General features: G+C 38.1%; 1 protein-coding gene across 4 annotated transcripts in view; it reads right to left on the bottom strand.

Annotated features, from left to right (window-relative positions):
- LOC125459148 (anoctamin-9-like) overlaps positions 1 to 25458 on the bottom strand; it is a 138688-nt gene continuing 113230 nt past the window's right edge. For all 4 annotated transcript variants that reach the window (XM_048545126.2, XM_048545125.2, XM_048545127.2 and 1 more), the window contains 5 exons: positions 16373 to 16520; positions 15085 to 15201; positions 9882 to 9975; positions 5342 to 5454; positions 1 to 3041 (listed from right to left, as the gene is read on the bottom strand). In XM_048545126.2, the coding sequence (XP_048401083.2) occupies positions 2975 to 3041; positions 5342 to 5454; positions 9882 to 9975; positions 15085 to 15201; positions 16373 to 16520 (539 nt within the window). In that variant the 3' untranslated portion in view covers positions 1 to 2974. The remainder of the gene's footprint in view (positions 3042 to 5341; positions 5455 to 9881; positions 9976 to 15084; positions 15202 to 16372; positions 16521 to 25458) is intronic.

Below are 25458 nucleotides of genomic sequence, written 5' to 3'. Positions count from 1 at the left end.
TGTTGATATTCAAAGGGATAGAGATGACATTGTAGTTGAATCACAGAAAATTAGCATGCAGGTACATCTGGTAGTTAGGAGATCAAATGATATGTTAGCTTTTATTGCAAATTGGTTGTTGTGCAAGAGTAAAGTTTTATTGCAGTTATGTAGGACCACACATGGGGATCTATACAGTTTTGTTTCTTTACCAGTTTTGTGTTCATCCAGCCTCACCTTTATCCTACTTGGTTTGGAAAGTTTTTTGAAAGCATCTTGCTAAGTTGCTGCAATGCCATCTTGTAGGTTGGTGCACACTTCTTCCAATGCACATCAGTGGGAGAGGAAGAGAATGCTGAACATGATAGATGGGTACCAGTCCAGCTGCTTTGTTCTGATTAGTGTTGCGCATCTCAAGTGTTGTGGGAGCTCCAACCACCTTGGCAGGTGGACAGCATTCCACGACAATCTTGACTCATGCTCTGTAGATGGTGGAGCAGCTCTGGGAGTCAGAAAGTGAGCTACCCATTTCAGAATTCCTAATCTATGACTTTCCCTTATGACTACACTATTAATACGACTGGTACAGTTCAGTTTCTGGTCAACAGTAACCCCGTTGGCTTTTTAGTATTGGGGATTTAGCAATGGTAACACCATTTGGGGATGTTTAGACATTTTGTTTTTGGAGATGGTCATTACCTGGCAGATGTACAATTTGAATGTTATTTGCCACTTACCAACCCAAGACTGGATATTGTCAAGGTCTTACTACATATGGATGTGGACTGCTTCAGTATTGAATGAGTCACAAATAGTACTTCACATTGTACAAATCATTGAGCATCCCACATCTGAATTCATGATTCAGAGAAGACTGCACAAGATAATCAAAATATAGTTGGGAAGAAGATTCACAACATTGAATACAAGAATAGTACTGAGTTGTTCAGCCCCTCAAGATTATTTAACTGTTCATTTCGATAACGCTTGATCTTTAAAAACTCAACTTCCTTTATCATAGTTCCATTTTATGCGATACATGTGATGCTTAAGGTCAATGCAGCATGTACTCTCTGTTTTGTTTTCCTCTCTGATTGTCTTTTTTTTCCCTCCTCAAAACCCAGCAAACAATCTGAAATTATTACTGAATTTTACAGGAAAAAAACAGGCCACAGTCCTAGACATTTATGTCAAACATGAGCCTACTTCGATCTTCATCTATTACCACACATATCAAGACATCCTTCTTCCTCCCACACTGTTAATCTTTCTGTATTTACTCCTATTTCAATGTTGTAAATCTGATCAATGGTTTCGGATCTCAGTATTAATTTTAAACGTACCATGAAATGGTTGTTGCTGAGAAGGAAGTCATTTTTCCATCATGTCAGTGCCAACTCTGCAAGAGCAACTTGCTAGGTCTCATTCCTTCAGCTTTACCTTGTAGCCTCTGAAATTTGTTCTCTTTCACATAATTATCCAATTCTCTTTTTGAAAGTCACATATAGATATGGTTCCACCATGCCCTTAAGCAGTGCATTATAGATTCTAATCATGCACCACATAAAAATGTTTTCTTCGCTTATCCATTGTACTTTTTGCCACTCATCTTAGAATAGTAGTCTCTGCCTTTTAACAGTTCACCTAGGAACAAGTTTCTCAATATCTACTCTGTTCAGATTCCTCATGATTTTAAATATCCCTTTCAAACCACCTCTCAATTTTCTCATCTCTAAAGGAAAACAATCCTAAGTATCCATGTAACTGCAGTTCTTCATTGCTGGAACTACTCTTGCAAGATTTTTTCGGCACCATCTCTCATGGTTTCATATCCTTCCTTCCTAAAATGCCATACCCAGAATTAGATACAGTGTTCCAAGTGAAGTTGAACAAATCTTTTATAAAATTTCAGTGTAATTTTGTTGCTTTTACAAGCCAAGACTCTATAAAGTGTTCATCTAACCTTTTTCTCCTCCAGTGTGGTGACCAATATATATATTCACAGTTGTTAAACCTAAAGTCCTATATTTTAATGGAATCCCATTCAATGGTTCCATGTACTTTTTTTTTTACTGTGAGGACCTCTGAGGTCCATAAGTGGCAGTGGCTTCCAGAGATGGAAGGAACATAGAAGTAACATGGGTTAAATTAATAATCAGAGCTTTTTGTCGATTGAATTTCAATCAGCATCAACACATCTGAATTTCCAATTTGACACTGGGTCAAGACTGTGAATGAAAATAAAATAATTTTAAAATACAGATTGTCTAATCTTGCCTACTGTCTGGGGAAAACAAACCCAATTATTTGCTTGCAAATAAAAGAATATATATATCAAACATATACTTTTGGCTAGAACATGAATGGGAAAGACCTCTTCGAAAGTACTTTTCCTAAAATAAAATCAGCTTCATCCTAGGTTGAGTGGAAAAGTAACCTTCTGTTTGATTTACTGGACATAGATCCCCTAGAGGTTTATATCCCAAAGAAAAAAAAGAATCATCCAAACTATGAAGCTCATTGTTATGAAATTCTCTTGGTTAGGGACTAAACACAGTAAGAATTTCCAGTTTGATGCAGAGCAAACAAATACATTTTTAAAATATTGCAATACAATACAATCACCTAGGATTGTCATTTGTGAATAATTAAATTGAAAATTGGAGCATCAAAGTCTGCTCTTCTGAGATATTGCTAATATCAATCTGGGAGACATTTTGTCAATAAACATGACCAAGAAGCATTATAACAAATGATTAGATTGATTTTCATGAAATGTTTGAAAAACTCTTGCTTTTTAGCAGCAGTTCAATTTCAATGAAAATATAAACGTCCTTTAAATGGCAAGATTCGTTGAATAATCAATGATTTTTTGTTCCTTCAAATGTCTTCTCTTCAAATAACTGCCATAACCCAAGTAATATCTTAAGTAATATCTTCTCAAGGCTGTTCTCAGTCAACCAAAACTTCTCAGTGGCAGAATATTTCTAAAGCTTCAAACATCTGTTGATTGATTTTTCCATTCATTAGTGTTTGAGTAACCAGGGATTTCTCTTGACATCCTGAAAAACAGGATAGACAATTTGCATTTTTTATGATGGGCCCTTTAAATTTTTCAAATAAATGTCAGTTACACTTTAGTTACAAAGTACAATCATCATGTCAAGAATGTGGTTACACTGACTCAAACTCCAGTGTTCCCTGAGGTTGTCATTACATAAGCTAACACTGCATGAGCCACACCTTCCCTGACTGAATGGACTTTTTCATATCTATTCATTTATGGCATCTGGGAATTACTGACTGGACCAGCATTTATTGCCTATCAAGGAGGAGGTGATATAGTGGTAATGTTACTGGACTTTTAAGACAGAATCCCAGGTTAGCATCAGGGAACATGGATTTGAATTCTACCCCAACCCCCCCACCCCATGAAAAATGGTCAAATTAATTTTATTTAGGACTGAGATGAGGAGAAATTTCTTGAACCAAAGTATGGTGAGCCCTTTAGGTCTGGTATTTTCGAGCTAAAGGGATCAAAGGGATTAGGAGAAAGTGGGAACGAGATACTGAGTTGGATCATTAGCCATGATCATATAGAATGGCAGAGCAGGCTCGAAAGCCTGAATGCCCTACACCTGCTTCTACATTTCAACCTGAGCTGCTCGACATAGTGAATTGGTCCTGGTGTTATATCTTCCCCACTAACCTTCACAGGTCAGCATGATTTGCCATTATGAATGATTAATATAATATTACAGTGTGAGTAAAATAAAAATACCGCAAATAGTTCAAAGTAATGCACACCAAAAGCCCTGAGCAGATGATTTTTGCTGTTGGCATGAACTGCTGTAGTACATTTCCTGTAGGTAGACAATGTTGTTAGGGAGTGAATTGAGGATTTTGATCCTGCTACACTGAAGGAACAGTGGTATATTTCCATTTCAGGATGCGAATGAACTTGCAGCTGTCGGCATTCTCATGTATCTCCTGCCCTTGTCCTTTTAGATGGTAGTGGGTTTAGAGATGATGTCCAAGGACTGTGGTGAATTTTTGAAGTACATCTTGTAGATCGTACACACTGCTGCTACTAAACATCAGTGATGGAAAGAGTTAATGCTTTTTTGGATGTGGTGCCAATCAGGAGGACTGCTTTGCATTCAGGCTTCTCGAATGTAGTTAGAGCTACACTCAGCCAGACAAATAGGGAATATTATCACACTTCTGACTTGTTCTATGTAGATGGTAGATGGGCTTTGGGGAGTAAGGAGATGAGTTAATCCCTGCAGGATTTCTAGCACCTGACCTATTCTTGTAGATCCTTATTTATATGGCTTAGTCCAGTTAAATTCCCTGTCAATGGTATCCCTAGGATGGTGACAGTGGATTTTTCATTGTTGGTAATGTCACTGAATGTTAAGGGGTGATGGTTAAATTCTCAATTATTGGAGCTAGTCATTGCTTGTCATTTGTGTAGCGAGACAGTTGCCATCATATGAAAGATTTGACTGATTTGAACCTATATGAGGTTTCAAGAATGAGAGTCAGTCCTTTTGAAATATATGCCATCCTGATAAGAATGGACACAGCAGATCCAAACAGGAATTTAGATAAATTTAGCCCTTGTCGGCACAGCCTAGAAATAGGGCACAAGTACAAAAATCCTGCTTGAACTGTATTATACAAACGATAACAGTGAGTTCATGCAGCTTTTAGGTTCCCATTATTTGTCCCAATCCACTGTTGTTTCTTCTACAGTATTTTTCTAATAATGTACAGTGTTTATATCATCCTTACTAAATGTCACTTCAGGATAAAGACAACCACAAATGTGATGGTAGCTGTTCAAGATCTTTTAAGTAAAGTGGTTCTACTGAGTGGAATTCAGATTTTATAGTTGGTGCTCAAAATACTTTGTGACTTGTAGACAGTAGAATGAAGCCAACAGCAAAAATCATCTGCTCAGGGGTTTTGGTGTGCATTACTTTGAACTATTTGCAGTATTTTTATTTTACTCACGCTGTAACATTATATTAATCATTCACAATGGCAAATCGTGCTGATCTGTGAAAGGTAGCGGGGAAGATATAACACCAGCGCCAATGTTACAATGCACCAAAAACTGTGAATACCGCTCAGTCATATTGTACTGCATGTACATCATTATTATCTTCTATCATACTAACATATACTAACCCTGTTGGTTCAGTCAATTGTTTATATTGCGTCAGCTCTGGTATCACATGTAGATATGTGCACACAGTTAAATTACATGCTATAAAAAACTTAGATGTACCAGTACAGTCATTTATATGTGTACTTTGGTTCATAGGTGTTTAAGATCAGCATAACAAAAACTCACTCCAGTTCCTTCTGTAGTCGCACAAATGTTTTCTCTAGGTAGCAGTTTCTCACTGAAACTGGTGTGTCAGGCACAAACCAAGCTACAAAGTACTTGATGCAAATAACGACATTCTGAAATAGAAATGAATCAGTTGTTTGATATAGCACATGTACAGCAATCTATCCCACTTCAAACATTTTATAATATCCAATAATCAAACTCTCAAAATATATTTAGCTTGTGCAAAGCAATGGTATTTGTCTCAGCTGTCGTAATGCCATGTCAGGTGAATTCTAACCACATCTTTATATAATCCTTGTCAGTAAAAAGGTGATAATATTTTAACTTGAGTTTGCTTAAAACCTAAAAGACTTGCTATTAGAATCTTCTGAGCCAAAAGTTAAATTTTAATATGACACGCAAATGGGCTGCCACCTAATGGACTACTGCCTATTCCTCACCAATTGCTGTCTGAAGTGGTTTCCATTTCCTTAGTAGTGCATGTCTTTCAATGAGTCACACTCAGATATTGCTTCTGAATAAATTTATGATTAGGCTATTTCAGAATGCTTCATTGCATTTCTGGTAACGATGGGCTAAACATGTCAACCTCATTCTCTTTTCCCTCATTCCTTCTATTTATATTTTGAAAATTGTATCCAATAACTGAATTTCCAAGTAACCTTTCTTTCATAGACTCCTTCTGTTCCTGTCTAACTGTATGGGCCTAAGATCTAATCATAGCACTGTTAGGAAACAATCGAGGATATTTATCCTGCAACATTCCAGCTTCTTTGAATTTTACTAGTTATTCCACCATTCTGAGTGAGGGCAACATTTTTAAATCAGCCAGGTCATTCATCTAAATAAAAGTCAATTCCTATCAGAATTTGTTTCAGAACTGCAACTGCAACTTCACAGTTTTCTAGATGTCATGATTTACTGGGATAATGTGTTGGAAAACAATTCCAGCCATTCCCAGATTTGTCACAAAAGTTAAAGGTTTTGAGATATGTATACAAAATTTCCCAATTTACTTGACTTTCAAACCTAGGTTGATAGAAAGTGTGGGCCAGGTTTCTGTACTTAGCAAGAATTTCTATTTATCACAGTAATTATATTGCAGCTACAGGTAAACAACTATAAACTATTGACATAGAACATTGCTAATAAACTTTAATTCCCTTATAAACTCCATCTTATAAACACACATGTATACACACACACCAACACATACAGAGTAAAAGATACAGGCAAAAAAAGAAATGGATCAAAGGGAAAAACTGGAAAACCAATTCAGTAGTCTTGTCCAGTTATGTGACAAGAAATCACATAGTTGTTGGCAGGAAAAAGGCCTTTGTCATCAATAACTGGTCACTGGTCCATGGACCAACGAACTTCTGTTGACACTCAACTACAGCTGTACACAGAATCTCTCTGCTCCAATTCATCTGTAACCCCTTAACTGGCTGTTCATAAAAACACAATGTTTGCTATGACTGTTTAGGACTTGTTTTCTAAAAAATGAAGACATTCCTTCAAAACACTAGTTTTTATCTCAATTCAGTCCACAAATTTAAAATTCACAAAAGTAATAAATCTTAGTCCTCACACTAGGTCAATCGTCAATCCAACTCTGTACAAAGGGACCAATTTGTAATCTCCATGTATCCCTCCAATTAATGTTCTTTCATTTGTTAATCCCTGAGGAAGGCAAACTACATCATCGGCCAGTACCAATGATTGACTTGCTCTAGTGTCTCTTAGTATCTTTATTGATTTCTCTCCTCAATTAGAGGCATACTGAACTACCTCTACTTATGAAATAGAATTTTCAAAACCTCCAAAAATCTGCTAGGTAGGATTTCCTTGACATTTTTGAGTCATCTCTTTTTTCCTAATAAGTTCGTAGAGAACATACTTCACCTGAACTGCTGCTCATGGTTCAATACCCATTTATCTGATGCACATTTTTGTGAAGATTTCTTATACATTCCTACTACTGCATTACTTTTAAGATCTAGCCTTTCCCCTTTCTTATTTAGGTTCCTTCTGTTTGCTTTCTAAAATTAGCACGTTTTCTATCCCAAGATTTTTTATTCTTCCAATTTCCTTGAGGAATCCCATATGACCATCCCTCACATTTAAGTGCCTGAGTTTTTTTAAAATTCATTCACGGGATGAGGGCGTCACTGGCTAGGCCAGCATATATTGCCTATCCCAATTGCCTAGTGGGCAGTTGAAAGTTAAGCACATTGCTGTGGTTCTGGAGTTGCATGTAGGCCAGACCTGGTAAGGATGGCAATTTCCTTCCCTAAAGGACATTAGTGAACCAGATGGGTTTTTCCATCAACTGGCAATGGATTCATGGTCGTTATTTTACTCCTAATTCCAGATTCTTATTGAATTCAAATTCTACTATCTGCTGTGGCAAGATTCAAACCCAGGTCCCCAGAATGTTACCTGGGTCTCTGGATTAACCATCCAGTGATAATACCACTAGGCCATGTGAGGAGATAAGATGGGCATCTGCAAAAATGCCTATTTCTCAGATCTTTGATACCTGTTGTTTACTTAAATAAGCTTTAAGGTTTACAAGCATAGTGTTTCTGATTTAGTCCATAACCTCTTACATTCTAGAAGAAAATTACAACTTTAGCATCTGAAACCACTTATTCCACAGGATTTTGCTTTCTCTTGCAAAGTCTATGAATATCTGATTATGTTTATTTCCTGCAGTACTAAATTTTAATTGATATGTTTCAGGGACAAGCTCATTAAAAAAGCATACTTAATGCCTAACAGTTTCTTAGTCTGCACACTTCTTCTGACAAACAGTTATGGCAGAACCTGTCAAAACACTTCATTTTCCCAGCTACTTTTTAAAATGAGGTAAAATATCTTTCAACTCTATCTTCCGTAAATTTAAGCACAAGTTTCTAGTTAAATCAAATTTCCCACTGGAATAATAATTATCCTCTTAGTTACTACCTCTGTTTTCTATCTTTACTTTAAGCTTTTCTCTAGCTAAGTCATGTCCAAGCTCCCTACCTCCTTGTAGATCGAGCTTTTTTAATTCCATCTCCCATTCCGTTGTTCTGTTTTCTTTTTCATTTTATTCCCAATGCAAGCTGTATTTGCATTTATCTTTTTCTCTCTTTGTCCCCCCTTGCCATTACTCTTTTCTTCACTATTCAAGAATTTTCACTTTTTCTTTTTCCTTAAGCTCAAGTTATCTCATTGTTTTTAACTGAGCCTTAGTTAATTGTAGCTGCCATCTCAATGTAAGGTTTCCCTCCTTTTAATTCTAAATGTCAGGTAATTACTTGAAACATCTCATCCTTATGAGATACTGTATTTCTTTCTATCTTCAACTTACTTGCTAAATCCCTCAGTCACTTTCTTCAAATAACCCACTTTGTGTCTTCCATTCTCAGAAAAATCTTAATAACATTCACAGCTGTTTGCAAGCCTAATCCATGCAATAAATCTCACCACACCACTCCTGTTTTATGTCCAATGTCCATGTATCAGTTTCTTTAAAAAGACATGGATCCCTTCTAAATTAAATTCATTCCAATACTACCAAAGACCCCTCGTTTTGATCCCAGCTGATGGTACCTCTGGTCAAGTCCGATCCCTGCATGAAATTTGGCTTGGTGGATCTTACTTTTGTTCTTTATTTAGTTGGTTTATATATGGTGGCTCATCACCAAGAAATAATTGCAAGTTGTTGCAGAAGTTCTTTAACAACAGAACACAACTTTATTACACAAAAGAAGGAAAACAATAAGTCCAAGTATAAAAATTAGAAAGATCTTAACACAAATATTATAACAAAGTTTCAACTTGTTTCTTTATACAACAGAGAAATCATACTCCTATTTCAACTCATTAAATTTTGACTTAACTGACTCCTTCCGGTTGTTGTTCTTGAACTGTAAATGCAATTTTATGATTCCTTTCGGAGTCTGAAGACATAAACGTTTCACAGTTCTCATGGTGTAAGCTTTTCATGTATAACAACCTGAAGATGCCTACCTCTAAAACTCCTGGCTCAGAATCTTCACAAGCTAAAAACACAACTGTCAAAGTGACTGGTTTCCATCAAACTAAAACCTGCTAGGAGAAAAACTTCAAAGTTTGCTTCTGAACTCAACTCGTGATTCTTCTCACCTAAATGCTAAGTTTTTAAATCTGAAGTCAAAACAAAACTAATGGTTTAATGTGTTTAAGTCACTTGTCATCAATCCAAAAGCATAAACATCTTATTCCATTCACACTCACACTCCAGGATTTTCTCAAGGCCTTACTTGCAGTCACAGGTATTCTTTATACTGGTGCATTTAAGTTATTTAGGGTAGATTTCAGAATGATGTTTTTTCAACATAAAAGACCCTCATTCACATACATCTCTTTATAAAACTACCCAAATTCCAAAAGCAATAAATATTATATAAACCTTTCATCACACTATAATAAACAAGATATGAATAAATACCAAACAATGCAGAATTTGTAATATTTTGTAATTATATGGCAACAAAAGTCTGTTTACCTCAAATAAAACCAGGAAGGCCAAACGTGCAGCAAAAATATGCCAAAACTGGACTGTGTACTGATAGTCACCAACAGTTCTGTAATCACGATACCTGCAGAATGGCACAGAATAAGCAAACACAAACAAAGCAATTAAACTGGCAAGTAAATGTCTTGAAAAACATTGTGGCCCAGGAAAACAGCAAGCCACGAAGGCTGGCAATCGCAAAGATTGCACCAGTAATTGACCTTTACTCATTGTCAGCCAATAGATTAAAGCTTTTGAAACTTTGAAAATCTTCAGTTTAACATACTGCAACCTGGGCCTCCCTTGCATTGTACATTCAATATACCTGTCCTGACCCAATGCTGGGTCTCTTTGAGACCCAGTTTGATGTATTCTACTTTGATGGCCATCTAAGAGATTGGCAGAACCTCTGGACAATCACAGGAAGCCACAATTATCAGAAAGGTAGGTGATGGCCTCATGGTTATTATCGCTAGACTATTAATCCACAAACTCAGGTAATGTTCAGGGGACCCAGGTTTGAATCCCACTGTGGCAGATGGTGTAACTTAAATTCAATGAAAAAATATATCTGGAATTAAGAATCTACTGATGACCATGCGACCACTGTTGATTGTCAGAAAAACACAATTGGTTCACCAATGTCCTTTAAGGAAGGAAAACTGCCATTGTCACCTGGACTGGCCTACATGTGACTCCAGACCCACAACAATGTGGTCAACTCTCAGTTGCCCTCTGAAATATCCTAGCAAGCCACTCTGTTATATCAATCGCTACAAATAAATTAAACTAGACGGTACATATGGCTTCAACCTGGGCACTGGAAAAGACAAGGCTTTGTTGACCCTGCAAAGTCCTCCTTATTAACATCTGGGAGTTAGTGCCAAAATTAAGAGAGCTGAATCACAAACCAGTTAAGCAACAGCCTAACATAATCAGACTCAAGGAATTGTATCTCACTTACAATGTCCCAGACACCACTATCGCCATCCCTGGATATGTCCTATCCCACCAGTTGGACAGACCCAGCAGAAGAAGTGGAACAGCTGTAAAAAGTCAGGAGGGAGGTGTCCTGGGAGTCCGCAACATTGACTCCAGATCCCATGAAGTCTTATGGCTTCAGGTTAAAGATGGGCAAGGAAACCTCCTGTTGGTTACCATGTACTGTCCTCCCTCTGCTAATGAATTGGTACTACTCTATATTGAACAATATTCGCAGGAAGCAGTAAGGGTGGCAAGGGTGCAAAATATATTCTGGTTGGGGAATTTCAATGTCCACCACCAATAGTAGCTCACAGCAACACTGAACATGCTGGTTGTATCTTAAAGGACATAGCTGCAAGGCTGGGTCTGCAGCAGGTGGTAAGGGAACCAACAAGAGGGAAAGACATACTTGACCTCATCCTTTCCAATCTGCTGGTTGCAGATGTAAGTGTCCATGACAGTATCAGTAAAAGTGACCAGTTCACAGGCCTTCTGGATATGAAGTCCTGCCTTCACACTGAGAATACCCTCCACCATGCTGTGTGGCACTATCACATTGCTAAGTGGGACAGATTTCAAACAGATCTATCAACTCAAGACCAGGCATCCACTCTTGGCCAGCAGCAGAATTGTACCCTAGTACACTGTGCAACCACATGGCCCGGCATATCCCCCACTCACATTCAGACAAAGTCAGGGGATCAACCCTGGTTCAATGAAGAGTGCAGGAGGGCATGCCAGGAGCAGTAATGGGCATACCCAAAAATGAAGTGTCAGCCTGGTAACGCTACCAAAGAGGACAACTTGCGTGCCACACGCAACAAGCGATAGCCAGAGCTAAGCGATCCCACAACCAACGGATCAGGTCTAAGCTCTGCAGTCTTGCCACGCCCAGTGGTGAATAGTGGTGGAAAATTAAACAACTCATTGGGGAAGAGGCTTCAAAAATATCCCCAGGGAGACAACGTCCTCGTGGTATTATCCCTGGTCTCTTAATCCAATGACCCAGATAATGGGAACTGCAGATGCTGCAGAATCCAAGATGATAAAGCGTGGAGCCAGTTGAACATAGCAGGCCAAGCAGCATCTTAGGAGCACAAAAGCTGACTTTTTGGGCCTAGACTATTCTAGTTCTAGGAGGCCTAGAGACCTGAAATGTCAGCTTTTGTGCTCCTAAGCTGCTGTGTTCATCCAGCTCCACACTTTGTTATCTCTGATTCTCCAGCATCTGCAATTCCCATTATCTCCAAAATTTATGCTCACTGCCACAGTATCTCCTATTTATGCTTGACAGGAGAGTCCCCTGTAATAATAATTCTATTAAGTCTTGTCAAACACTGCCTAACACAAGAACAATCCCAAGTGTCCAATAACTGACTAGCCCTTCCATTTTCCTCGGAGAGAACATCTCCTTCTACAGTTCCAAAACCTGAATATCTATTTGATGAAGGAATAGCCGGAGGCTTCTGAACTACCTCCTTACCTTACACCCAGCTTTTGACTGATTCTGCTGCGTAATAACTTCTCTAAATCTACTATCCACCTCACTCTGTATCTCATATATGACCTTAATAACATTAAGCCCAAAAGAAATGTTTCAATAACACCTTAAATATAAAATAAACTATTAGCTGATTACTTGAATGAAACATGAGTCCTCTTCAATAAATTCCTCAAAGAAAAATGTCTTCCCCAGAGCCAACCCCATGTTGGACTTGATCATGAAATGATTAGAGACACTGGATACTGCAAAGGCTATGGACCCTAATAACATTCTAACAATGGTACCAAAGACTTGTGCTCCAGAACTTGCCAGACCCTTAGCCAAGTTTTTCCAGTACAGTTACAACACTGGTATCTACCTGTTAATGTGGAAAATTGCCAAGGTATGACTTGCACTTTAAAAGCTGGACAAATCCAAACTGGCCAATTACTGCCCCATCAGTCTGCTCTCAATCATTAGCAAAGTGATGAAAGATGTCATCAATGGTGGCTTTCAAACAGCACTTGCTTAGCAATGACATGCTCTCCTCAGTTTCGGTTTTGCCAGGGTCACTCAGCTGGCCTTATTACTGCTTTTGTTCAAGCATGGACAAAAGAGCTAAATTCTAGAGGTGAGGTGAGAGTGACAGCCCTCAACATGTATTCAGCTGAGTGTGGCTTCAAGGAACCCTAGCAAAACTCGAATCAATGGATATTGGGGGCAAACTATCTGCTCATTGTTGTTATACCTGACAGATAGGAAGGTAGTTGTGGGTTATTGGAGGTCAGTCATCTCAGCTCCAGGACAAGTCCACAGGAGTTCTTCAGGTTGTTTCCCCAGCCTAACTATCTTCAGCTGCTTCATCAATGACCTTTCTTTCATCAAAAGGTCAGAAATGAGGATGTTCGCTGACAATTATGCAATGGTCAGCACTATTTGTGACTTCTCAGATATAAAGCAGTTCAAGTGCATCAAGATCTGGACAATATCCAGGCTTGGGCTGGCAAATACTGGGCTATAGCCATCACCATATGACCATGACAGACAATCTAACCACAGGCCCTTGACAGTCAGTGGTGTTACCGTCACTGAATCCCCCACTATCAATGTCCTTGAGATTACCATTGAGAGAAACTCAACTGGACTCATCACATAAACAAAGACTAGCATTACATTCAAAGAGCAAAAACAAAATCCTCATTGAGCTTTCAAGATTATATAGTCAAAGCTTTTCTTCACTAGACAGGTCTCTGCTAGTATAAATGTGCATAATTCCTCTTGTTTTCATAACTCCATAAAAGCTGATATGTTTATTTTATGTCTCAGTGACCAAAGCTGAATCAGTTCAACTTTGAGCTTGATGGCTGTAAACTGGCACTCTCCTGATTTAATAATACAGCAAGGGATTGCAAGCTCTGCTGGTTGCTGCTCCACAATGAGTAAACTTTGATGTTATGCCCAAGCCTTCATAGAGCTTGTGTGAAGATCGTTTAGTGATATCTGGTGCTTTAATGTGTAATTATTTGCATTTCCCCCTGATCATTTGTTTTCTCTGTCATTTTTCCCTGGTTTAGAAGATTTTTCTGTGTCTTTATGTAATGCTTTGGTTTCCACAATCCCTAATTTGTATAAAGTGTAAACAGAAAATGCTGTAAATACCCAGTTGGTTTGGCAGCATTTGTGGAGTAAGAAAAATGTTTATATTACAGGTGTGCAATATTTCATCAGAACCACGGGTATATCATCTGTGAATCTGACCAATTACACACTTTCATCTCACATGATATTCTTGGATTGAAGAGTCATAAACCACTTTCTCCTAATCGTTCAATTAAAAAAAAATTAATTTCCATTGTAAAACCAAGCCACATGACTGATGAATGTATCCAATTTGATCAAAAGATATGTGGAAACAGGAGAAAGCCACTGAGCCTAACTCCACATAACTGCCTTTATCCCATATTCTTTTTATCAACTATGATTCTTAATGAGTTGCTCCTGAGGACAGCTAGCACAGATACTATGTGTTAAATGGACACTTGCTGTGCTGCAATTATCTTACGATAATATACATTAACAAAACATTAATTTCAGATTTAAAATTAACAATTGATTGAGCATTAGTTGTTATTTGTGGGAGAGAATTTCAAAGTTCTGCCACCTGTGTATAAGAATGTTTCCTAATTTTATTCCTGAAATATGTCTCTAACTTATTAGACTTTCCCTTCTAATCCTGGACTCCCCATCAGAAATTATTCCTTTATCCCTGGTCTTGGCCAAATTAGCTGAGCTTATAAAAGGTCCTTTCTCCTGGTAATTATCAACATATGTGTGCTGCACAAAGCAAATATGTGAATATTGAATGAGAGCAAGATGAGACTTAGCAGTCTGGTCAAATAATTTCCACCATGTTACATGGTCTTCCATATGCAAGATGCCTGTAATGGCAAGGTGTCTAGGTCATGAAGCAACAATGTGACATATGATACAGACATAGTAGGAACTGCTGATGCTGGAGAATCAGAGATACCACGGTGTGAAGATGGATGAACACAGCAGGCCAAGCAGCATCAGAGGAGCAGGAAAGCTGCTGTTCTGGGTCGAGACACTTCTTCAGGAAACGTGACATATGTATTCGGTTTCAGAAGAGAAGGAAAGAAGGTAGTGAAAGAAGGTCACACTATTCGATGCTAGTATATACAGGGATAAGATTAGACAATATCATACCTGCAATATGTCACTTGGAATCCAAGTGATTTTAATCCATCATCCTTTGGCTCTGTTTGCTCAAAGTTTTCCACATAGAATACTGAGAGGCTACTATTAACATACCCCATCATACAGCTGCAAGGTAAGCAAAAAAATAAAGAGTCTAGTTATTATGTGACGTCAAATATATTAGCACACAGAGACATTGTTCGTAATTAACACCATGTATATTCACCTAAACATGTTTGACAGAATCTGTGGCTTGTACTCCTACACTGTATTTTTGATGCATGTATTCAAAATAATTCATCGGTCTGTCAAAGAGAACTAAGAATATTCAGAAATCTGCACATCAAAAGTATCCCACCATTTCCATGTATCTACTTATTTGTGAGAATGGGTTTCAAATAAGGTCTCAGGGAAAAAGAGACCTTTCAGCATCAAGAAGTTTTTGATGCCATCACCTGTTTTCCTTTTAATTATTTATTTGTTCAAGAATTGTGGACATTGCTGACTTGGACTAGAATTTATTGTCAATCCTTAGTTATCTGGCAGAAAACAGTGGTCAGCTGTCTTGTTGAACTGCTGCAATCCTCAGGATACAAGTAGCCACTGTGCTGTTAGAGAGTTCCAGGATTTTGACTCAGCAGTGAGAGAACAACAATACATTTCCAAATAGAAATGATGCATGACTTGAAGGGGAACTTGCAGGTGTTGGTTTACCCATACACCTGCTATCCTTTTTTGTAGCTGGTAGAAGTCATGGAAGGTGTTGGTTGAAGGATCATTGACAAGTTGCTGCAGTGCAACTTGTTGATGGTATGCTGTCATTGTGTATCAATAGTGAAGATGATGAATGTTAAAGGCGATGGATGAGGTGACAATCAAATGGGCTGCTTTGTCCTGGATGATGTTCAGCTTCTTGGCTGTTGCTGGAGCTGCACTTATTCAGTCAAGTATGTTAAACACCACATAATTCCTAGCCTCTAACCTGCTTTTGTACTGCAGTTCAGTTTCTGGTCAATGGTAATGCCTAGGGTGTTGATAATAGGCAATTCGCTGATAGAAATGCTGTAGAATGTCATGTGGAGACACTTAGATTTGCTGTCATTTAAGAAAGATATTGCCTGGCACTTCCGCAACATGAATATTACTTGTCAGTTCTCAGCCCAGGTGTGGATGCTGTCCAGGTTTGCTGCATTTGGGCAGGGGCTGCTTCAGTTCTCTTTCTGTTCTTTTATAGCTGATTGGCAAATAGATTACAGCATGTGGCACAGAGTTTTTGTAATTCAAATTTCATACTCACTTAACATATGAACTGTTTCTAAAAGCACATGGCCCATATCCATACTTGTAAACTAATCGCGGAATGAAATCCGAAGTGATCGAGATCACCAACCCATTGCCAATGACAGCCAACACGCCAACTACCTCCAGCAGACGTACCCATATCCCTGAAACACAGAGGTACAATTTTATTTACTACCACAGGTTCATTCAGTTAGTTGGTGAATGCTAGGCTCTTTTTGACTCTCTAAACGAGGACCAAGAAACAATAAAGGCCTTATTAAATTTATAGCTTAACTAATTAATTACAAATATTCATTGTGACGATAGGATAAAGTAAGGAAAGTTATTGATAGCAAATAAATAAATAGACTTATAGAAAAGGAGTCTAAAAAGATGGTTAAACATAAAAACAGAGAAATATTATTAAAAATATGTTAAACTGTCCTGCAAAAATAAAAGGACACCTGGTGACACTTCATATGTTGGGATGAACCAGACATATCAGCAATTAAGGTGGATTAAATGTTATCGAATCACATCGACAGTAGATTTTTTGTTTTAAGTTTTGCAAGCATTGACTAGTTAAGAACAATACATCCTACCTAATACAAACAATGATCAAATCAAACAAAATCAGCTATTCTTTGTTTTATCAAACATGTTAATTTTGTTGCTGGAAGTGATATATATCCATGTGCAGGAACTTGTTCTCAGCAAACTAAGGGAATATAATCATGCCTTACACCTCTTGAATTACCAAGAGTTTGGGGAAGCCTAAAGTTCCCTGTTTCTGTTTCCGTAGCAATACCTCAGCCAGAGTTAGCTTGCCAGCAAATTGGCACACATCTTTCTCGTAGTATAAGTTGTTATGATTGCTTTAAGTATGGCATTCTGGTGCTTGCCCTGATGAATGCAAGACAAAAAGCTTCAGCCACATATCTCTCATTTCAACAATAACGTCCACTGTACATTTTTCAGTTCTGAAAAGATATGGAATTTCAGGTTTGATGCAAACAAGGGCAACAAGGTCAAATACTTTTCCCGTCATGCTCAGCAGGATGATGCTTTGATAGCTTTAAAAAAAGTCACTGGATGACCCTTTGTAGCCATCTTTGCATTAGTTGTGTACTGGGATACTTCCCTTCCTCCAGAGGTAAAGAAGTACTTGCACATGATGCAGCACTGCTCATTTTCCATTCTTGATTAAAGTATATAGCAACAATATTTGGACTTAATCCATGGCAACCAAGTCAATAGCTTTGCTGATCTTCTCCACTGTGGATTCAATACCATATTACTTCCTTGGTGAGTGTTCTTCCCAGAACGCTGACCTATCACAATCAATCTATTTCATGGATGCTTGCAGATTTGAGTTGGAATAAGGTTATCCAGTGCTGAGATGACAGGCAATATGTGAGAGAACTGGAGTATGGTGGTGGAAATCTCTCTCTTTCTGGAAGGTTTCAATAAGGAGATGGAACAGATCCACTGCTTCTGCAGTGCAGTCTATGTCCAGTAAGTCAGCCTTGCTGCTTAGCTGAGTTAGTGCTCAGTTGGTGTTGTTGACCTCCTGACCTTCCTCCCACTTGCAGATTTTCTCATCAAATTTCTTCAAACTACATCTGGAAATCGTTGAAATTGTGTTTTGACATAAAGTCTGGATTGCTAAAATATATCCCGAAATGCAGTCGTCCCAATAACACCAGTTGTGGTTTGAAAAACAATTGTTTACCACTTGTTTCCTGTCACTCATCAACTTTGTATCAATTAACAGGTTCTGCCTGATCTTCATGTCCTTAGTCTTTTTTATATCTCAGATTTCCCTGTGCTCATCACATCAACTACATTACTCTCAAATACTCTCCTGATATTGCATTTGTTCATTCCTACCTCTGTCTTTTACCTACTCCCATCACTTTGATCGCTGGTACCATGTAGATCTAATGACAGATGCTGTGGGAGGGGAAATACAGATCACAGTTTGTTTCAGATTACTGCTTATTTTTGATGCCAACAGCCGCAGCGTAAATTGAACACATGAACATGTTATTGATGTATGCATTCCTTCTGATTCCTGTATCTCTACAATTGTTGTTTCCTGCGACAAAGCTTACTTTGGCTAAATAAAAATTAACGAGCACACTAAAGTAACTCATTACAGGGTGCAAGTACAAATATTCTGAAAATATTTACCCATTTTTACGGACCAAAAGAGAGCCATAATTTATTTTACATACCCATCCGATTCTTGATGCACAGCTTATTTCTTTATGTTTATCTACATCACAGTTCAGCACTTCAAATATAATCACTAAAAGAACATTTCCTGGTATATTTGGTATCAGTAAATTTTATTTTGCTCCCACATGATTCCTGATGATTATATGCATTGTAACAAGATAAGCACTTTCACCTTGTAGCGTACAATTGGTTCCGCCATAATGCGACACAAGTAGCTCTACTATAACGTGTATTTCGTTAATGCAAATTGGCTGTAACAATTGATGAATAGTGGATGCTGTTTGAATAATGCAGACTTTTTGCTGTACGGGCATAGCGATTTTCCTATAAAGCAATTTTTTATGGCAATTTTCTATAGCATGAGGTCATGCAAGAATGAAGCTATCATGTTAGAGGAGAACAACCTGTAGTTGCACTCTTGCGCAACATTGTGTTATAGAAAATTGCTCTATAGAAATAACGGGGCCTATGGGGTTAGGGACAGACCACCAAAAAATATCACTCAAAGTTGCTCAAAAATCACTCAAAAGCCTAACATAAAAGATAGCAGTTTGAATACATGTCCAATTCATTTCTAATATTAAAAAAAGTAAATGTAATATGTTACCTTGAAAAAATGTCAAGATGACTTGATGGGGGAGGAGGTTTTGAGTTGCTTTGTTGTTAATGCAGGGGTTGAGGGTTTTGGAGAAGCCTCCATCAAACTGCATGCAAGCAGTCCTTACTGACATCACCCCAGGTGTCCACGATAATGTCAATTGCATTCTTGATGTTAAAGCTCTCCCTAAATTGAAGAACTTCGTCCTTATCCCCCTCACTGGCTACAATCAACCTCTTAAATGTATGCCTTAAACAATAAGCTTTAAAAGCTGTTATTGCACCCTGGTCCATAGGTTGAAGGAGAGAAGTTATGTTTGGGAGTAGAAATAGCACTTTGATGTTTTCGAAGAGCTCACCAATGGTGGGAGAATGGCTTGACACTTATCCAGGATGAGGAGCACCAATGGAATTGCATTATAGCCAGCACACGTTTGTGTTTTTGAAACAGTGTTCCTCTATTCGTCAGTCACATTATTGCCAATTGGCGTTGTTGGAACACGCATTGTACCAGAACCAACTGTATTAACATAATCACATGCCAGTGCTTAAATAGTCAATTTGATTAGCTCAATGAGCTTGTACATTGAGGTCTGGACTGGAATTTAGAAAGGGAGAAAGAGGACAGTCATGTTTATATTGTGGAACTTGGGACACAGAAAAGCACTTTACAACAGAAGTATTCTGTTGCAATGAGTTAGCAAAACTTAACAAGTTTCTAGAGGTGTTGTAGCTTTCTGGATCAGTTAGATTGGTGATTTGAGTGCTATAGTTTAGGGCAAGTCAGATGCTAGTTGACAGGCTTTTGTCAGATGACTGCCCAGCAACTACAAGCAAGTCAGCTAAAATTGTGGTAGCTTCTAGAAACAGTAATTCAGCGCAAAATTAATAGCGACATGGGCAACATAGATTAATTGGAGAGAATGAGCAATGTTTCTAAAGAATAATTTGCATACAATCAGTTTTCTAGAGCTCTTTTGAAGAGGATTGAAGAAAGTAATGCAATTGATGTGGTGTACGTGGATTTCCAGACAGTGCCACACTGAGCAAAGTGATTTTTGAGTTAAATGACAGGTCATGAAATAAAAGAGACAGCAACCACATGGACATGAATTTGGCTGAGGAGCAGAAAAATGGTTAATGAATGTTGCTTCAGCTGTGAGTATTGTAATGCAGAAGCGAACAAACAACACAAACTAAAGAAACGTAGGAATCACAGCAGGTATGGCAGTATCCATGGAGAGAGAGCAAATAACGTTTCAACTCTAGATGTCTCTTCATCAGAGCTGACATGAAGTGTCATTTATGCAGTAATCGATGTTGATAGTGCACATCAGCTCTGATGAGGAGCCATATAGACTTGAAATGTTAGATTTCGCTTTCTCCAGGGATGCAGCCCAGCCCACTGTGGTTTCCAGCATTTTTGTTTTCAGTGCAGATTTCAGCATCTGCAGTAATTTGCTCCTAAAGAAAAGTGGATACCACTCTTCAGCTGGCAAGTTGAAATGTCAGGACCACATGCACAGGACTGATAAGATGACTTGACACTGGTCACTAAAAGAAAATTATGGAGAAGATGAGGGTCTAAGTCAACATTGGTTGCTGCATTGATTCAAACAATGCCAAAGTCATCAGGGCACACGTACTCTTACACAGTCCTTCATCAGATCAGGTCAAAATTTGGATGATATAAGAACTTTTATTTCTTTTACTTCTTTTATTAACCTATTGGGATGTATTATGACACACTGCCACAGTCACCAGATTCTGAGGTGGGATTTGAATCCAAACCTTCTTGTCTAGAGGTAAGGCCACTATCACTGTGTCACCAGACCTTTCTGCAGCTAGTCAGTGATATGCACAAAATAGTCCTGATCAATATGGAACTTGATAAGCTGAACACTGACATTGCTTTTCTCCAAGAACGAAGGCTTTCTGAGAATGGAACAGTGAATTTTTAAAAAAATTATTCTTTTTCCTGGCAGGGGAAGAATTCAGAGGACGTGCATTAGCAAGTTGTAGGTTTCAGTGTAAGGACCTCACAACTCTCAATGTTAGAACCTTTACAAGTGCTCCAAAATGTACTCTGTACATTGGCCTCAACTGAAACAGAGCAGTTAACCTCCTGAGAAATTTTGCTGTAAAGCTGTGATCCAATACAGAGGTGACAGTCTAGTACAATGAGGGATTTGATATTACGATCAAAACAGCTCCACGAAGCCGACTATCCCATCACCAAGTCACCCTTTATTTACATGTGCATGGCACAGGTTGTTCTCCTATAATGAAATAGTTACATTCTTGTCTAGCCTTGGCGATAGAAAATCACACGATAGAAAATCACATTTTGGGAAATCACTGCAGAAAATTGCTATACCTGTGCAGCAGAAAGTTTGCATTATCCAGACAACGTCCACTATTCAACAATTGTGTTTCGGCCAATTCAAATTTACGAAACGCACATTATAGCAGTAATACCTGTATATGAGGCTAATCCAGCTAGCACCGAGTCAGCTCCCAGGGGGGGCAAAAACCCAACACTCCTGTTTATGTCTGTCAGCCAGGACTTTGTGATTGGACCAGTTTAACAACTACATATTCTATGAGGCCCACTTGGCTGACATCATTCCAATCAGTACAACTATCAACAGAAATTCTAAATCAGAACATCTTTACTTTCTGGGGGATTTAAATCAATAGGAAATGGACAATTAGGATGAACCCTCGCCACCCCACCCATTCTGTGCCAGGGAACTACAAATTGAGAATGGGTCAGATTGAGAATGACAATGAACAGCAAAGATTATATTTGTTGTTGATCAGATCTAGCTGCTGCCAATGTGTTGATCGTGTATGTCTTCAGCTAGTGACACAAAGCTCAAATGGTTTTGATCCATTCTCAATTTATAGGTCCCTGGCTGAGGAGCAGAAAAATGGTTAATGAATGTTGCTTCAGCTGTGAGTATTGTAATGCAGAAGCGAACAAACTGAATGGGTGGGGTGGGGAGGGTTCATCCTAATTGTCCATGTCCTTTTGATTTAAATACCCCAGAAAGTAAAGGTGTTCTGACTTAGGATTTCTGTTGATTCACAACATGTGAATTCATAATGAGTAATATAAATTTCAAAAGGGAATACCTTGCTCAATGAACATTATTGAAGCTTTCAATAAGGTGACAGAGTAGACAATTGTAATGAAGAAGATGTCATTTGTCTGACTTTCAAAGGGACTTCAATAAAAGGTATCACATAATTGACTGATAAATAAGATTACAGAATGCGAGCTCAAGAAATGAGTAGTTGGATGAATTGATCGATGACTTCAAGACAAAATACGAAAAGGTAGCTATTCACAGTGAAGTCAAATGGCCAGTGATGTTCCACGGGCTCAATGTTACAATAACAATTGGAACTTGAGCAACAAAAACAGTATTTTTCAACGAATGGATGGCACCAAATTGGGAGGTGTTGGAGCTGCCCATATTTGAAAGACACAAAATGGCTGACAAAGTGATTAAAACAAATTAAAAGCCTGCTCCAGCATTTAAGTGGAACGAAGGTACCTTTGAGAAGGGGTTATTCCAAGGCAAAAGGGAGCATTGCATGAACAACAGCTGCAAGGAGTGTTGGTAGAGTCAGTCTTGATAAGAAATGTGCAAGGATAGGCAATCTGAAGATTTACAACAAACATTGAAGGAGGACTTAAACTTCTACGATAACAAAGACAGATGAACTTGTGGGGTTGTAGTCATAAAAATCTGAGGGATCAAACAAGTTCATCAACCAAAGACAAATGTTCGATTCCAGCCTCATTAATGAAAGGATGTTGTTCCATAGGTGAAAAGAATTGGTCAGAATAAGGACAATAAATCGCAGTCCAGAAGACAGTCAGCCTAAATTATCATGCAACTGTGAAAACAGTATCTAAAGTAATTTTGCTGTAATTAGTATTTTTTTATAAAAGTCACAATATTAAAAAATAAGTTCTGGTTGACTTCAGATAATCACAAAGATAGGTTATAACATAATTATAGATACAAGTATACAACAAGGTACATTGATAACTAAAAAGCATTAGGGGAAAGGATTCAAATATAGGTGTGAAAGTTAATTAGTCTCATCTGGCATATCCTGTTAGAAATAAATTGCTTGCAGCTCATTAGCTAAAGAGTGCTAGCAGCAGAGGCAATTATAAAAAAAACTTTATAATAGAAATTAATATTATGAATCTTATAGCAGTTAGTTAGAATCAACTTTTTTTTGTTTTTTATATATAATTAGGACAGTGGAAAAATATGAGGAGTAACAAAATTTGATGGAAATAATAAATGAAACATAATGAGCAACAGAATTCAAGCAGTCCTTAGAGACAAGTAAGACAGGGATATGACTGAGGAGTACCGTCAGTGACTTTGGAACATGAATTATTAGCATCCATAGAAAAATCCCAAGGCCTGGAGATTACAATGTCTGTTAAACACCATGAGATCATGAGATCCGAGGGCTGTCCACAGTGATATGCATCATTGATTAGGTGTTTCACCGGATTGGATGTAAAGAATAAGGAGAAGGGCAGAGTGAACACATTGTATGTGATTATTGAAACATAAATTGTATAAAAAATTGTATTTCACTGTAAACATCAGAGCGTCACTTATCACGCTTCCGAATTGAGCTAAAGATTAGGGGAACAACTGAGTTCTCATGTTGAGGCCAGGTTCGGGCGAGAATCTTTGGCCCTGTCCCTACATGATCCGGTGAATGCTTGAAGAATAAAAACTGCCATGTGCCTGAATTCTGCCTGCCTCTTGAGTCTTTGTCCTCAGCCGGGGGTTTTGTTCTTACAGGAGGATAGTCAATACTGAGCAGCTTTTAATAAAAAATCACCATTATCCCTAGGAAGATTATGTTTGAAAAATCTATCACACATGGTGAATAAAGGAGAATGAGTGGATTCGATTTATTTGGCATTTGTGAAGGCTTTTGATAAAGTGCCACACAAGAAGTTGAAACATAAGATTGTTGAAATGCGTTAGCATTGAGCAAGGATTGACTAATGGAAAGCAAACAGAGCAAGAATTGACAAGCTGTTCTGGATGTCAGGATGTAATCAGAGTGGTACTCTTGCGAGGGTCAGTGCTTGGGCTTCAGTATTTGCTATGGATGTAAATGACTTAGATGAATCTTGGAATAATACGTTCAAGTTTGACAAGGTGCCATAAAGGTTATCGCAGGAAATAAAAGCTTTAGCAGGTAGCATATTGGCATGATAGATGATGAGCTGGCTAACAGGGAGCAGATAGGCACAAATGGATCACTTTCAGATTAGCAATATGCAACAAGTGTTGTGCCACAGGAACCTTGTTTAAAAGTCAATTTTGTATTTTTGTCCAAAAGTTCCAAACACTGTACGTAAGAGCCACTTCACTATTGAAGTGAAACTGACCTTGTTGCAAATTGACTCACTAACAGGATCCATGGAATAGCACAACATTGAGGGCAACTGTTCTTCTTCTTGTGTCTGCTCTGTTCAACCCATTTATCAATGGTATTGCTTCATTAGTGTGCAATGCATACCTGCCAATCCTGCCTCTAATTTGGAAACTTGTTATCAAGAAGGAATCGTAGATTCACAGTCCAGTGTGAACTTTAAAATAATTGAGGTTGTACAGCAAACAAGTAATTGTGAAGGAGTTACAGCATTGAAAGTATTGGAAAAGAATGTTGAGAGATTGGATGACAAGTCCTGTGGCTAGACTTGGAAAATGAAGTTACAAAATAGATCAATGAAAATTGACAGCATAGACTCATGGGCTGTCATTTTCATGGGGATCTACTTGGACCTTCACCCAAAACACACAAGAAAATTGGGCCTTACAGATTTCAAAACCAGCCCTAGATGGTATATCACATTTGTGAAGAAAAGCAAAGACTAAGATTTCACAAAATTTAATTACAGGCTTATCACATTTAAGTGGCTTACAATCAAACATGCACAAAAGAATGGGAAGGAATTGGTCTAAATTGTGAACAAGGATGAATAAATGAATTTTGACATGTCAGTAGTCAAACAGTAAGCAATGTTGGAGAGAAAACAGTGTTGATGAGGACGACTGGCCATGAAAATTGTAGCTTCAAAGTTGTGCTGCCATGTGTATCTAATGGCATAGAGGTTATATCACTTAATCAATATTGAAGAGAAAATCCCAGCTGAAACAGCAATTCCCAAAACACATTGTTCTCATCCACAGTAAAGGATGAATG

This window comes from Stegostoma tigrinum, chromosome 17 (genome assembly GCF_030684315.1).
Source record: "Stegostoma tigrinum isolate sSteTig4 chromosome 17, sSteTig4.hap1, whole genome shotgun sequence".
NCBI classification, from domain to species: domain Eukaryota; kingdom Metazoa; phylum Chordata; class Chondrichthyes; order Orectolobiformes; family Stegostomatidae; genus Stegostoma; species Stegostoma tigrinum.
The sequence above is the reverse complement of the archived record's forward strand: the minus strand, read 5'-3'. Positions and strand labels throughout refer to the sequence as shown.